Source organism: Chinchilla lanigera, unplaced genomic scaffold (genome assembly GCF_000276665.1).
Source record: "Chinchilla lanigera isolate Chin_1 unplaced genomic scaffold, ChiLan1.0 scaffold00013, whole genome shotgun sequence".
In the NCBI taxonomy this organism is placed as follows: Eukaryota; Metazoa; Chordata; class Mammalia; order Rodentia; family Chinchillidae; genus Chinchilla; species Chinchilla lanigera.
This window is the reverse complement of record NW_004955414.1, coordinates 26,959,125-26,973,529: the sequence shown is the minus strand read 5'-3', so window position 1 is coordinate 26,973,529 and position 14,405 is coordinate 26,959,125. Positions and strand designations below refer to the sequence as shown.

General features: G+C 47.1%; 1 protein-coding gene across 1 annotated transcript in view; it reads left to right on the top strand.

Annotated features, from left to right (window-relative positions):
- The window catches only part of Galnt18 (polypeptide N-acetylgalactosaminyltransferase 18), a 333,981-nt gene that overhangs the window by 172,507 nt on the left and 147,069 nt on the right, over window positions 1-14,405 (top strand). Inside the window, exon 3 of the mRNA XM_005380289.2 lies at window positions 10,923-11,089. Coding sequence (XP_005380346.1) covers window positions 10,923-11,089 — 167 coding nt within the window. The remainder of the gene's footprint in view (window positions 1-10,922; window positions 11,090-14,405) is intronic.

Genomic DNA, 14,405 nt, shown 5'->3' with positions numbered 1-14,405 from the left:
TCTGAGGGTTTAGGATGGACTGGTTCTTGGGTTGATAGGTTAAGATTCAGAGCTGGGCCAGGAGGGATTGGTAAGGGGAGGTAGACTGTTTCCTGCAGTCCTAGGTGGGGGCCAGTAGAGGATGGATCCACGCACAAGCTCACAAAAGAACCTGGGTCTAGAGCTGAAGGGACCCTGCACCAACATCAAAAGTGGGAAGGAGTGCAACAGGATGACAGCAAAGATAGAATATACCTCTCAGCCAGGGACTGGGGTTCATCCAAGATGGCTATAAGTGTTTGCTGCCATGACTGTGGGTTTGACCACATGCTGTGTGCATGGACTGGGGCACCATAGGCTCTGTGTGGACAAGATTGTTTTAACAGTGCACAATCTGCGTAGACGGAGGACATCTCTCAGCTCCAGGGGGCCTGCAGGGCTGACTTCATGGGTGGGCAGGAGAATGGGCTCCTACAGACAGTTTCATCCTAACCACTAGAAACTGTGACTCTGTTATGCCATGTGCCTAAAGGATATTAAGATTGCTAATATAATAACTTTAAAATAAGGAGATTATCCGGGGGTACTAAGTGAGGCAATCTGGTCACAGGGGCACTTTAAAGTGAAGAAGGAAGCAGGACCAGAGAGATGGCTGTGGAACAAAACTTGACTGACCCCTGATGATCTTGAAAGTGGAAGAGAGCCAAGGGGCAAGGAATGCTGGAAATTTGAGATGAAAAAGCAGATTGTCCCCTGGAACCTCCAGAAAGGAACTCAGTCCTGTCAACGCCTTAGACTTCTTGACCTCTAGCACTGTGAGATGACAAATATGTGTTATTCTAAAATATCAAGCTTGTCATAATTTGTCACAGTAGCAGTAGCAGTACTAAGAAACTCATATAACATGAGTTTCCTGTTGCCCAGGATCTGTGGCTGGAGGGGCTCTGCACTTGGTTTAATGTTTTGCTGTCAGAGTGTTAAAATTCCTCCATAACTTTTGGGTAAGAAACAACACAATTTCCTTTTGCACTCGGCCCCCCAAACTAATGTAGCTGATTCTGGGGGTCAGCGGGGAACATGACTGCTGGGTGTCCCAGAGTTGCTGCCAATGACTCACAAGGGGAGTGAGCCCTTGCTCACCTACTGTGTGGCAGGTGCTATACAAATGCTCACTGTGCATTAAACTTTATTCTCATGTCTCTCAGACAGTTTTTATTATCCTTATTTTATGTAGGAGAAGCTGAATATTTGCAAGATTAAGAAACCTGTTCAGATAAGAAATTTTTTAAAAAAAAACCTGTTCAAATTCCCATGGGTGCTGAGAGACAGAATCTCTTTTTGTTGTTGTTGTTTGTTTGTTTGTTTTTCCAGTACCAGGAATTGAACTCATAACCTTGCACTTGCCAGGCAGGCACTGTGCCGCTGAGCTAAATCCCCAGCCCCCAGAATCTCTTTTTATGTGGTTCTTGTGACTCCAGGACTCTACCTCACTCACTGTCCCATCTACCTGAGGGAATCTCTGAGCTTGTGATTTTGACTCTGAAGAAAATGTGGAGGTCTATAAAAGTGCATCCTCCAGGAAGGCAACCGGAGGACAAAGGGGTAAAATACACATTCTTAGTAATGATTCTGCTGTGTCATGGAAAATGCTAACTGCACAAACACAGTTGGGGGGGAAACACTAACTAAAGCACTCTGGGAAAATGTTAAGCTCCTTATGGGCCAAGAGTATAATGTCATTCTTAAAAGAAAAGGAATCTTGAACTCTATTAACAGAAGTATAATATTTTAAAAGGTGGAAGTGATAGTTTTTCTTCTCTACTACTCAGATTATGACTGTGGAAGTGGATTTTAAGGGATAGAAAGGAAATACACTATTTGGAGGAGGACAGTCCAGGAAGGTTTTTGTTTATTATGGAGTAGTTGTTAAAACCCAGTTCTCTGAACTCTAACCTATGGTGAGTTACCTAGCCTTTCTGTGCCTTTCTCTTCCTACCTGTAAATTTGGGGTGGCAATACAAAGATTGCATATGCTAATGTATACAGAGTTTCTGGACCATTGCCTGACCTGCAGCAGCTGCTAGCTTACTTGTATGTGTGTGTGTGTGTGTGTGTGTGTGTGTGTGTGTGTGTGTATTTTGTGGGAGGGTACTAGGGCATCAAACCCTAAGCCCTCACACCAGCAGCTAGGTACATGCTCTATTATGAGCTACATCCTCAGCCCCTTTTTAAATTTTATTTTGAGATAAGGACTTACTGAGTGGCGAAGATTGGCCTTGAACTTGCGGTCTTTCTGCCTTGGCCTCCTGAGCAGCTGGGATGACAGGCTTGTGCCACCACACCTGGCCATTTCCAGTGAACTTTTCTGATCTAGGCCTTTGGTTTTTAAAAGGTGGCTTGGGGAGATTACTATGACTCAACTATGTGAAGAACTGCTGTGTGCACCGGGAGTGCATGGGACAGTGTACCTACCCTGGTAGGAGGTCAGAGTAAGACCAGATGGGCACTAGGGCAGGTCAGACTGAAGTCCCCAGACTGATTTCTCCCAAGGACCAGAGATGTTGGTGCCAGAGGCTGAGCCCTGAGCCGGGCTGTGCTGCAAAGAAGATCCCTATTCTCTTTTTCCACCTTCCCTCCCTTGCCCTGGCAGATCTATGGGACCCACCTTCCTCTCCCCCAGCAGATGTAGGGGGCCTGCCTTTCTCCACCCCAGAGGATCTGCTTTCCCCCATTTCCTCAGATCTGGTTGCTGCAGGGACTGGCCTGCTAACCAGCAAACCCACTACACTGGGACACCTGGTGCTTCACGTGACTTTTCCACCAGAGCCAGCTGACTTTTGTTCCCTGAGGACTGCTCGCTTAACCCCATGGATTCTGTATTCTCCAGATCTCTAAGGTATTTGGGGAACAAATGGTCTCCTTGCTTTCTACGCTTGCTTAAATTGTAAGTGATTCTTTTCCCAGTTATCTACTTAAAAATCTGCATTTATTTATATAGAGATCCTTTCTTTAAACCAATAAAGTTACCAGAAATGATGCTGTTGAACCTTTGCTGCTGCATGAAAGTTGATTGTTTCAGTGATCGCGTGCACTTGGTGGTTCACCTGTCAGGGATTCCTGGCCCAGATTCTGTTCCTAGGTCAGGTTTGGCCCCTTCCTCTTGCTTTGCACAGTGAAAGCTTCCAGTTCTCAGATATCTGTTGTCACTTCCACATCTGGGCCTGAGATGGTATCTTCCCAGGTTCCTGCGGCCTTAGCTACACTAAGTATCCCCAGCCAGCCTCCTTCAGCCCTCCTTGCATGACCTAATCTTACTGCTCAGCCAGGCAGGGAGTGAATATGTTGCTCGGTGACTCCACCCTGCCCAGTCTTGGTGGAGTCTGCCCGTAGAGCTCTTGTGACCCAAATTCATTCTACTGCTCATGAATTCAAGTGTTTGTTCATGTGTCCATTCCAGACATCCAGTGCTTCCTGAGTTTTCACTCTGTGCTGGACATTTACTGGGCACTGGGGATTCCTGGTGTGAGGACATGTCCTGACATCATGCAGTGTATAGCCTAGTGTAGACCCCCTATCTGTGAAATAATCACATGTAAACTACATCGCAGGAGCATGCAAGTGGCATGAACAAGAATCAAAGGAGCCTGTGAGGATCTAAAGGGGGTCGGATTCCAGCCCAGGATGTGAGGTGAGCCTCTCCGTACTGGGCTGTCATTGTGCTTTTAAGGAGTGAGGGACCAAACGTATGCAGATAACCACAGATGCTTGGATTCTTTGTAGGTAATGCAGCTGTATGGTCACATACTCACAGTGAGGCTCAGAGGTGGGCAGAGTGGTGCAGGATATCCTGGACAGATAGCCCAAGCCGTCCATCCCTTTTGGTCCACTTCCGTCATGGCTATCGCAGTGACCCATACCCATATCTACAGTTCCCTCACTGCCGATGTTCTGCTTCCTCCACATCATTTCTGTTGCCCTGGATGTCTGCTGACTGTGTTCTAGGGTATCTTGGTTTCAACCGCCCCATGAGAAAGGCCTTGATTGGGTTGCTGGTCCTGCCATGATACGGTCAAATCTGATCAAGGGCATCATCTGAGCTAGTCCTGAGCTAGGCAGCCTCCTTGGCTGACATACTGCCCATTGTCAGCTACTTGGGGCTCAAGGATCAGGCTGTGGTCCCATCCATTGTGGCACAAAATACAAAGCCACAGGGCAGAAAATACCGCAATCTTATCCCCAGGATCATTTATCGCAAAGGCAGCAATGTACAGGGTATGAAAAATACAGAGAAAGTTTAAATTTTAAAAAAAATTATTGCAATAAAAGACACACTACCATTAGTTCCCCTCAAAATATGCCTTCTCACTTTGCACACACTTATCCCATCATTCCTGTCACTTTCTGAAGCAGGTCTGGAAGTCCTCTTTCATATCTTTAGTTGCGTTTGTCGTGGCTGCCTCAGTGTCCTGAATCGACTCAAAACGTTTACCTTTCATGGTCATCTTGACTTTGGGGAAGAGCCAGAAGTCATACAGTGGATGAATAAAGTGGATGAGCACACACCGTAATGTTTTTATGAGCCTTTCTCTCTGTTGGATGGCACTCAGCGGAACAATTCACCTTTTTTTTGGTCACTCCTTATAAAGGCACTTACAAGAGAAGACTTTCAGAACTGCTTTACAAAGTGGCCAGAACAATGGGACAAGTGTGTTCAAACTGAGGAGCAGTACTCTGAGGGGGATTAATGACAATGTGTCTGTTATGGTAATACATTTTTTAAACTTTAAGTATTCACCTTATATTTTGATCAATTGACGGGGAGATTATTGTAGGCTTTGGGTGCTCAGTAGTGTTTATTGCATTTGTCTGTGCTATCCTGCTAGACACCTACCTCCTCCCCATTCTTCATGGAGAACAGGCAGTCTGGAAGAAAGTCCTCCACTTTGACCCCTCCACCAGGCCTCTGGGATGACAGTGACACATCCTGGCTGTGTCCTGGCTACACCTATTGTGGGCATAGAAAGGAGGGTAAAGATCATCATCCAGGAGGTGTGAGGAGAATGGCCTTTGGAGTCAAATGAGCCAGGTTCAAGCTGTGGGAGGTAACTCAGTATCTTGACTCTATTTCTCTCATCTGTAAAATGGGGGTAACTTGCCATACAGGAGTGTAGAAAGAAATAAAATGGGCAGAAAAGAGCAAAAGTGTCCATACATCTCTTAGCATGGTTTGTGGCATATTACAGACAATAAATGGAAATGTTTATCCTAATTATTTCCAGGGATTCTGCAGGGAGTCCCTGGGCAGTAGTGGCAGCAAGCACAATACAGTCTCTCAGCTCTAGAGGTTGTAGAGATGTAGATACCAGCGAGGGGGAGAGATAATCCTGACTCATGCTCACATCAAATGAAAGTTCCCCCAAGCTCCTCATCCTTGGCAGACAGAGATCTAGAAAACCCAGAAGCAGCTGGAAGTGTGCCCAGAGGAGGCCAGGGGAAGTTCATGCATGCTCTGTGTGTGCAGGAAAGGGGTTATGGGCCAGCATGAGGACACTGATGGTCCTGAGGGGACAAGAAGGCTCCTTTGTCCTCATGGGGCCAGGCTAGTCCCCTGGGTTTATGCTTCAGGTGGTTAATGGCACATCTCGAACCTGTGAGCTGACTATAGCTGAAAAGATCTGGAAAGAAAAAGTAGCCAGGAAGACCCCCTTAGGGAAGTGGGCACCTGACAGTGTCCCTTGCTTTGTCTCTTTGGTCCCTCTTCTGCGCTCTGAGGCGCCTGTAGTTCCTGGACATTATTTTCAGTTTGCATTGGCAGGTAGACCCCAGTTCCAATTCACAGGTCACTTCCGTCTCCATGCTGGAGGCCGAGTAGCCTCCAGGAATCGTCCACTCTGGTGGATTAGGTCTTATGGACTTGGTGAGGTTGGGGGAGGGGAGGATCTGCTCATTCAACATGGAAACGCCAGCCCCAGGGGGAGCTGCCTGGCGGCTGCCTGGGCTTAACCAGTGACTAGGAGCTAGGCTTGGCTTCACTTGGTCCTTTACAGCTTCCCTTCCTCCCACAGGTAATGACACTTTATACAAATTTCCCATGTAAACAACTCGAAACAATTTGGGGATAGCATTGTGGCAAGGCTCCCTAAGTTGATGCTCCCTGTCCCAGCGTCTCCTTTGTGAGCAGAGATCGATAACATGGAGTTTATCATGACCATCAATTCCAGCTTGTTAGACAGCCGTATCACTCCCTTCTCACAAAGCCTTGTTTTTATCTCTAGTGGAAAGTGGCTTGACTTTGAACAAAAATAAAAGTAAAAGGGGGACTTGTATGGCTTAATTTTGCAGAGGGATGTAGCTCTTCTCAAATGAGTAAGGGCTCAGTCTTTACAGTGAGGCATCCTTGAAGAGGTTAAATGCAGGAGGCCTGCTTACACTGCCCCGTTCCTTGGGCTCTGCTCTGCAGAAGTGAGTGTGGGGAGCAAGGGAAGCCATCCAGGGCAGGCAGCTGGGTTGTCCTGAAAGGGCAGGGGCAGGGTCTTGGCTTTGGCCAGGTGTGGCCCAGTCCTAGAGGATCTAGGTGCTGGGAGAGCATCTCAGTGGTGCACTGTGACTATGGCTGACTGGTGAAACCAGGTGGATTGTGCAGCAGCCACACAGGGCTTGGTCAGGAGCAGCCCTCTTAGAAGTATGTTGCTATTGCAGGCCACATGTAGGCTACAGCAGGAAATGTCTGCTTCTTGTTCAGCACCCCGCAGTAGTGGGGCTGTGACCAGCAAGTATGCGCACATCTTGGCTGACGTGACCTATTCTACTCTCTTCACCCCTCCCCTCAGCTGTGTGCTCTGTTCCAGTGTGGAGAGGAAGGCCTGCATCTGTGTGTCTATGTGGCGTATATGTGCGGCTTCAGGAACTTGAAAGGGAATTTAGCTAACAAACCAACAGGATGCCTGCTGTGTGCTGGGCACCGTGCCGGGCAGTGGGCATGCACAGTCAGCAGAGTCAGTCTCTGCCCCCGCAAAGCTGGGATCTACTCACAGGCCAACCAGCTGACCTAGTGTGTTAGGAACATTCAGTGTTGAAACTGGGAAAATCCTGGGCAAGCCTGGATGACTTCGTCACCTTTGTTATAACTTAGATCCCGAATGTCCCCCCAAAATTCTCATGTGCTCAGAGACAGGGCTTTTTGGAGGTGATTGGATCACTGGGGTGCCGTACTCCTCAGTGGATGTCACCTGTTCATGAGTTCAGCAGCTGAGTTTGCTGTTAGGAGGCGGGGAGGTGGGTCACCAGCTGTGTGACCTAGAAGGGTGAACTTCCCACTCTGACACCTCCCTTCTTTGCCAAGTAGCAAGTGGTGGTAAAAAGGATCTGGTGGGAAGAAGGGGAAAGTTTACAAGCTATGTTGGCAGTGGAATGTGTGCTGCTCACCCCATGTGACACACGTCTCTTAAGGATCACTTCCTGCTCCGATGAGGACATGGGCGAAGAGCTGAGGTACCTGTCCATGGTCACACAGCAAGATAGGGCAAAGCTGGGGCCGGCACCTGGTGCCTTTACTCACTGCACGATGCTCAATGCTTGTTCCCCGAAATCTATCTGTCTTGTGTGTTCGATCTTGCCCTGCCCTCACCTCTCTACTTATCCAGACCCACTTTCTTCAGGTTAAGTGCAGAAGATCTGGAGGCAGGGGTGGGGGAGAGGGAGGGAGTCATGTGATAAAAGAGAGCAGCGGGCAGAAGGTGGCTGGGCTATGAGGACCCAGCAGCCCCCAGGAGAGAAGAGGAGAAAAAAAAGATTTAAAGAGTTCAGGACATTTAGCCTGGAGGGGTCACTTAATTACAGTGCAAAGAAACTGAGAAGTTCCTGAGACCTGATGCGAGGAAGCAGGGCCATAAGTTCAAGGGAAGGGAGGACAGGAGAACAACCTGCTGGTGGAGGAAGACCTGCATCTCAGATGGGAGAGGCTTGTAAGAAAAAGGAGCATTCTGAGACCAGCGGTGTGCATGTGAAAATAAACCTGTTAGCTTTGTTTCATGCCAAGAACAGTCACTGAGCACCTACTATGTGTCAGGCTCAAGTGAGGAGGTAGCAGAGTCTCAAAGCAAAGTCCTTGCTGTCAGGGAGCACCATTATAATAGTAGGAGAGAGAGATGTAAATAAATGCAAGTATGATAAAATACACTAGCTGTGCTGTTCTGTACAAGAATTTTCATATAAAAACCTTGCGTATGAAAAGTCCTTCATATGAAAATAGTGATCAGCAGGGTTTAGCTTGTAAAACAAATATAAATTTTGATTCTGCTTGGAGAAAAAATGTCATTAGACGTAGGTTCCAGAGACCAGCGGCTCACACCATTACGGCTGCTATTGGGAGAAACTGAAATTGGCATCCTAGGAAAGGGGTGATTTGTTAGTTATATTCTGAACTAGGAAGGGAAGCTAGTAAGAGAAGGTAGTTACCTCCTATCTGTGAAAACCAGAAAGAAATCACGGGAAACCCTCTGGGTGAACACAGAGGTCAAGAGCCACAGGTTCTACTGCTCGCGGAATGCAGCAGGTAGGACAATGAGCTTGTACCAGTATATTGATCTTATTGGGAGCTGTCCACTGTACTGATATTAAAGAAGAATGAAGACTGTGTGCTGTTTGGTTGAACATGTAGGGCATTACTTTTAACATGCAATTCACAAGTAGTTTCTATGCTAATATGCATGTCTGTTTCCATGTCCAGGAAAACCCACTGGTCTTAATTACTGTCCCATAAATAAGGACAAGCCAGAAGAATTATTGACTGTCAACCACAAACCTTTTAGTTGTTGTTACAATAATTGTATTCACAATGACAAAAACAGTTTTGGAAATGATTCAATAAGCTTAAGAAATCATTCCAAGCCCAGCATAGAGGTCACATCTACATTTCCAGCCCTTGGGAAGCTGAAGCAGGAGGATTGCAAGTTCAACCTATGCAGCTAACCTGGGCTACATAGAAAGACCTTGTCTCCAAAAGTCATTCCAGTCTTTCTCTTTCATTAAAGCTTCTCCAGCCACCTCTCCACTCCCTTCATCCATTCACTGCAGTTAGATAAGCTGGCTTCCTCCTGACCAGCCACAGCACCATCCATAGGCCAAGTGGGACCTTCCCATTCCATGGAAGTTTCTAGTCCAACCTTGTCTCTTCATAGAAGGCTTCCTGGCCACTCCCGAGAACAGCTAGGGCATCACTGTGTCATCTTATCTCTCACTACTCTTCATCTTAGCATTGGCATCACATTGTACTGTCTTTTTGCTTCCATGTTTGTCTATTTCCCTTGTCAAAGAATAAGCTCCATGAGGACAAGGACTATGTACGATTCTCTCTGTGCCTAAAATACTACCCGCCTGGTGGAAGAAGCTGAATAAATATTTAGTCGATTAAATACAAGAATGAATGAATTCTACACCAATCTGTTAACTTAATAGTCTTATTAAAATTGCAAGTACGAAGTAGATTTGGGAAAAGACTCCACTCTTTCCCTTCCCCCACCTCCCGTCTCCCTTTGGCGAGAGAGAAGGAGAGCTGGAAATAGAATGGGAGAAGTTTCTGTAAATTTCTGGTAACCATAGAGACAGTGATTTTAGTTTATTAATCTCATGCTCTTAAGCAGGCTGGGGCCCCATGGTGATTTCTCCAAATTGCTCAGTGCTGGTTATCCTGCAGCCTTCCTCATTAAGGAAGAGCAGGCCCATTCCTATCCTGCAGCACTTTAATTACTGACGAGCAGAAGCCCAGCACTATTACACTCATTATAGCATGCTCTAACCTGGCCACACCTCCCACTTTGGAGCAACAGAACCTGGTCACCACCCTTAAACCCCTGGAGGCTTCAGTGGCAGGTGGTGGCTGTGGGCCACCTCCTCTCCAAGCCCAGATCTTGGGATGGGGGTTGAAATTTCTGCCTGTGTTTGCAAATGGCAGCTCAGTGCCATCTGGAATAGCACTTAGTTTCAGCCAGGGAAAGACGCAGTATGGTTTCCTGCCACCGAGACTGTGCTTTCAGAGGAAAGGTTATGCCCTTGAGGACCAGGGCACTTCTTCCTGTCTGGCACCTTTTGGGAGTGTGATTTAAGGGTTGTTTGTTCCTCTTCTGATGGGGAATGGCACACAGCCTTTTACAAGTTTGCCTGTAGTTCTTTGGGTAATGGCTTCAGGGAGGACTTTTTTCTATGGCTGTTTCTTCTCCAAATAAGAGTCTGGTGCAGACAGCAGAAAACCAGAGGTGTGATTTTATCTTAGCAGTACTCTTCCAGTGAAACCATAGGTGGGGACTCAAGCTCCTTGGGCCTCAGTGTCATTTACAAACGAGATTGAACTTGGTACTTCTGTAACTCATTTGTCCTGAGACTCTGACAGTAACTTCAGTCTGATTCCAAGGCTGGACCCTGAATGAATGATGCGTAGAAGAAACGCCCAAGCAAGACTCCTGCTGGAGTGAAAGAGTGTGTCTGGCTAGTAAAAGTCTCTCGGGGGAGACAAACGTCCCTCCTAAGGCTGGTCTGACCTAAGGTCTGGTCTCACTCGGTGTTGTTGCTGTGGAAATACGAAGACTTGCTCTGCTGTAATTTCCATCCTGTTGGCTTAGAAACATTGAGTCACCCTTCCAGGGGACACTCAGGGACAGCACGCAGATGCCACATGCTGCGCTGCATGCTTGGGTCCAGCTGCCTAGCTGAGATAGGCACTGGCAATTTCTCCTGCAGTGTGCGACAAAGTGTTTCAGTGGCTGTGGGTTTTTCTGCTGCATGTGTAGGGGTCATCTTCCCCGTAACAGAGAAGAGGGCCTTGGCAGAGTCTGGACTTCTGAGCATACAAGCAGCAAAGCTGGAGTGACACACAGGCTGGGACTGCACCCAGGTGCCTCCAGCTGAAGGACCAACCGATCCAAGAGCTTGGCTGTTCTTCTTTCTAGATGCCGCAACCTGTCGTTCCCCAACAGCCTACCGGAAGTGAGCATTGTGTTCATCTTTGTCAACGAGGCTCTCTCCGTGCTGCTGCGCTCCATCCACTCAGCCATCGAGCGCACGCCCTCACACCTGCTCAAGGAGATCATCCTGGTGGACGACAACAGCAGCAATGGTGAGTACCCACCTCAGCCTCAGGTTCTCGTTTTCTTAAGAATCTTGGTGAGTATCACTTCTTTGGCATGTCATCTCGTGTACACTGACAGTGACTGTTTTCTATGAAGCAGCATTGCATTGAGAGGTGTTCTTTGGTCTTGGCCTGGAGGATGGTTACTTGGTGCTGTGTTAGCAGTGCTGGTGATGATGGTGGAGGTGTTGATGGTGCTGCTGGCGGAGGGTGTAGTAGTGGTGGTGGGGGGATGGTAACAGATGTGTAAGCCAATAATAGCAATAGAGCTGGCTACTGTCTAGCATCTTTGCTGGATGCCTTGTGTCATTCTCCATCTGTCCCTAGCAAGGCCCCAGGTGACCTGCAAATGCCTCATTGAAATCTTTCTGTCACGACCTCTCCTTCCCCAGCCACAACAGCTACCTCTGCCCCTTGGTACACATTTCCTGACCTCTGGTCCCCCCACATCTACCATCCCCATAATTCTCCAAGCTTAATGACCACATGTGAAGACAGTTTAGAAACTGCCCTTGATGAGACCATTTATATGGATGTGCTTCTGAGAGTGTGTGATTTTTAAAAATAGACAGTGAGGTCACCAGATCATAAGAGTCCCTGGGCTTGTGTTATCTTTTTGAGCCTTCTCTGCTATAGGTAATAAATTTCCCAGTGAATCAGTTGCTATAATGAGATGGGCAATTTGTGATTTGTTATCAATTAAAGCTGAAACGTATCAGATAATTGAAATGCATTTAATCTCAATAAGCGAATTTTCTTTCTCGTTTTATCATCATGTACTAGGAAGTGTAGGAGCAGTTCTGTGAGGGGATTTTAGAGCTCTCTGAAGGACAGTGCTCATGAATCACTGGACTCTCTTTGTTCCAGAAAGGAAGGAAAAGGTGTCAAGGATGTTAGCCAGTAGATAATATAGTTTCAAAGGTGACTCTGCCAAGGGGCCCAATGAGGAGACAGGAAGAGGCCCAGCTCCCATCTCTGTTAGCTGTCTACTGACACTTCTCTTGGCCCCCAAAGAAAGCTCCCATCCTCCAATGGTTCACATCAAGCAGCCCATGTGCCTACCCCTTGGCTTTACCCAGGCCTGCCAGTCCCTTCCCACCTTACAAGGATGCAAGGGATGAAGGATGAGGACATCCCCAAACCAAGGAGCGTCCATGGACCCTGTCCTGTGGCACTTCCTCATATACCAGAGAGCAGAATTCCATTTGTCTTTAATTTATATGGACAAGTGAGCAAAGGTTGATATTGCATTCGAGAAATTTAATTGTATTTGAGAAACTTGGAAGAAAAAAGCAAGTCAGATGTGCAGGGTCAAATATTTGAATTCAAAAGTTTGGATTTTATTTTGTTAATGATGGTTACCATCAAAAGTTTTCGATCAGAAGAATGAAGTGGTGAAAGTGGGACAATCAAGATTGGTCATCAAGATTGGTCATCATAGTACAGGCTAGCGGAAGGGTTATCTGGAGAAAGGAAATTGGTGAGAAGGCTATTGCTGCAGGACAGACAAGGGGCACTCCACACCCCTGGAGTTCTAGGGTGTGTGTGCGGATGAAGGGCAAGACACAGTCCTGATAAGTATTGAAAGGAAGTTTCTGTTGGACCTGTCGTTGGCAGGTGGGCCAAAGGAGGGCAGGTCAGTGAGAACCACAAGTTGCAAGTCCGGGTATCTTCAAGGATGAAAGTAAGTAACCCTGAGAGGGAGGCGGAAGGAACAGTGATTTGGTGCAGTCTTTATTCCTATGTGATGTGTGCTAGAATGAATCACTTTGGAGATTTCAAAACCAAAGCTTTCGGGAGTTTTGTGGTGATGGTACAGTTTTATGGTTTTGTGGCGATGGTACAGTTAAGTGTCTTGACTGTAGCAGTGGTTGCACAAAGCTACATGTGTGTTAAAACACGCAGCTTTCCACGCATGCTCCCATGGATGCCCGAATAACTGCAGAGATCTGAACAAGCCTCATGAAGTGTAGCAACATCAGTGTCCTGGCTTTGACACTGCACTGTAGTTGTGTAAGACGTTACCACTGAGGAGGCTGCGTGGTGGCTGGATGGCACCTTCTTGTACATCTGTATGTACCTTTCATTATTTCAAAATTGAAGGTTAAAATGAATAAACCAAAGTATCTCCCCGCCCCCCAAGATCCATATTAAATCTGAGGTGGAATCTGGACATCACTATTTTAGAAAACATTCTTCTTGAGTCACAGCTCTGGCTGAGAGCCTGTGGCTGGATACATAACATGTAGCTTCTCATTCACCCATGTCGAGTTTCCTGCATACAGTGTGAAGGGAAGAACTTGGAAGTCATGGATTCAGGGGCCCTCTGCCTGGTGGATAAGAGACCATGGGAAGACCCTCAGCCCGCTCTGTCTCAGCTTCTTCCTCTGTGGAAAGGGGATGATAGCTTACCCCTGCCTGCCTTCCCTGCCTGCAGTGATGAATATGTGACTGTGAACTGACCAGTCAGTGTCACTGCCCCCAGCCTCCAGGACACTGCCAGGAAGGCTGGATACAACTGGTGACCTGCACAACCAGAGCTCAGGAGAAGGAAGCAAGGGGACTTGCATTTGGAGTCTTGTGGAGAGTGAATGAAATCTCCTCTCTGCGAGGAGGTGTCAGGAGAGAAGAGGAGGGGTGATGTGGAGGAGAGATAGACAGAACAAAAGCTGGAGAGAGCACTGGGGGGAAGATACTCAGGACCCAGGAGGATGGGTTAACTGGTGAGAGACAGAGAAGGAAAGCCATAGAAATCTGAAACACAATATAGTCCCATGGATGGAAAGAGCCTCAGGTAGTTATCTGTTCACAGAGGTGGAAGGACAAGGCGTCCGAGAAGCCCCTGCATTTGGCAGGTGCCGGTCATGGAGCCCCAAAGAGAAGCAGCGTTAGTGAAAGGCTGGGCTAGGTGGTAGAAGCCAGGCAAACAAGAGCAGATAGTGGATGCAGAGTTTTCTGCCAGGGATTTTGATGATGGAGGAGAATCTCAAGCTCAGGCAAGAACTGAGGCAATGTTTTTCAAAAATAAAAACTAAAACTCACTATGATCTACAGCAAGAAATAAATTTACATCGTGACCCAGAATGACATACCTGCTCATACCCGTACATGCAGGATTGAAACAAAACTTTTAAGAAATAATACCTACCTGTACCAAGTGCAAGACACTCTGCTATTTTCTATTGTGTTCTGTTCTGTGCTATTCAGTTCTATTGTATTGTATTTTATTCTACTTCTCTCCTCCTCTTTTAAAAGCAGGTTGTTCTCAATACCCTGAGTGCATATTAGAATCTCTTAGAGAGCT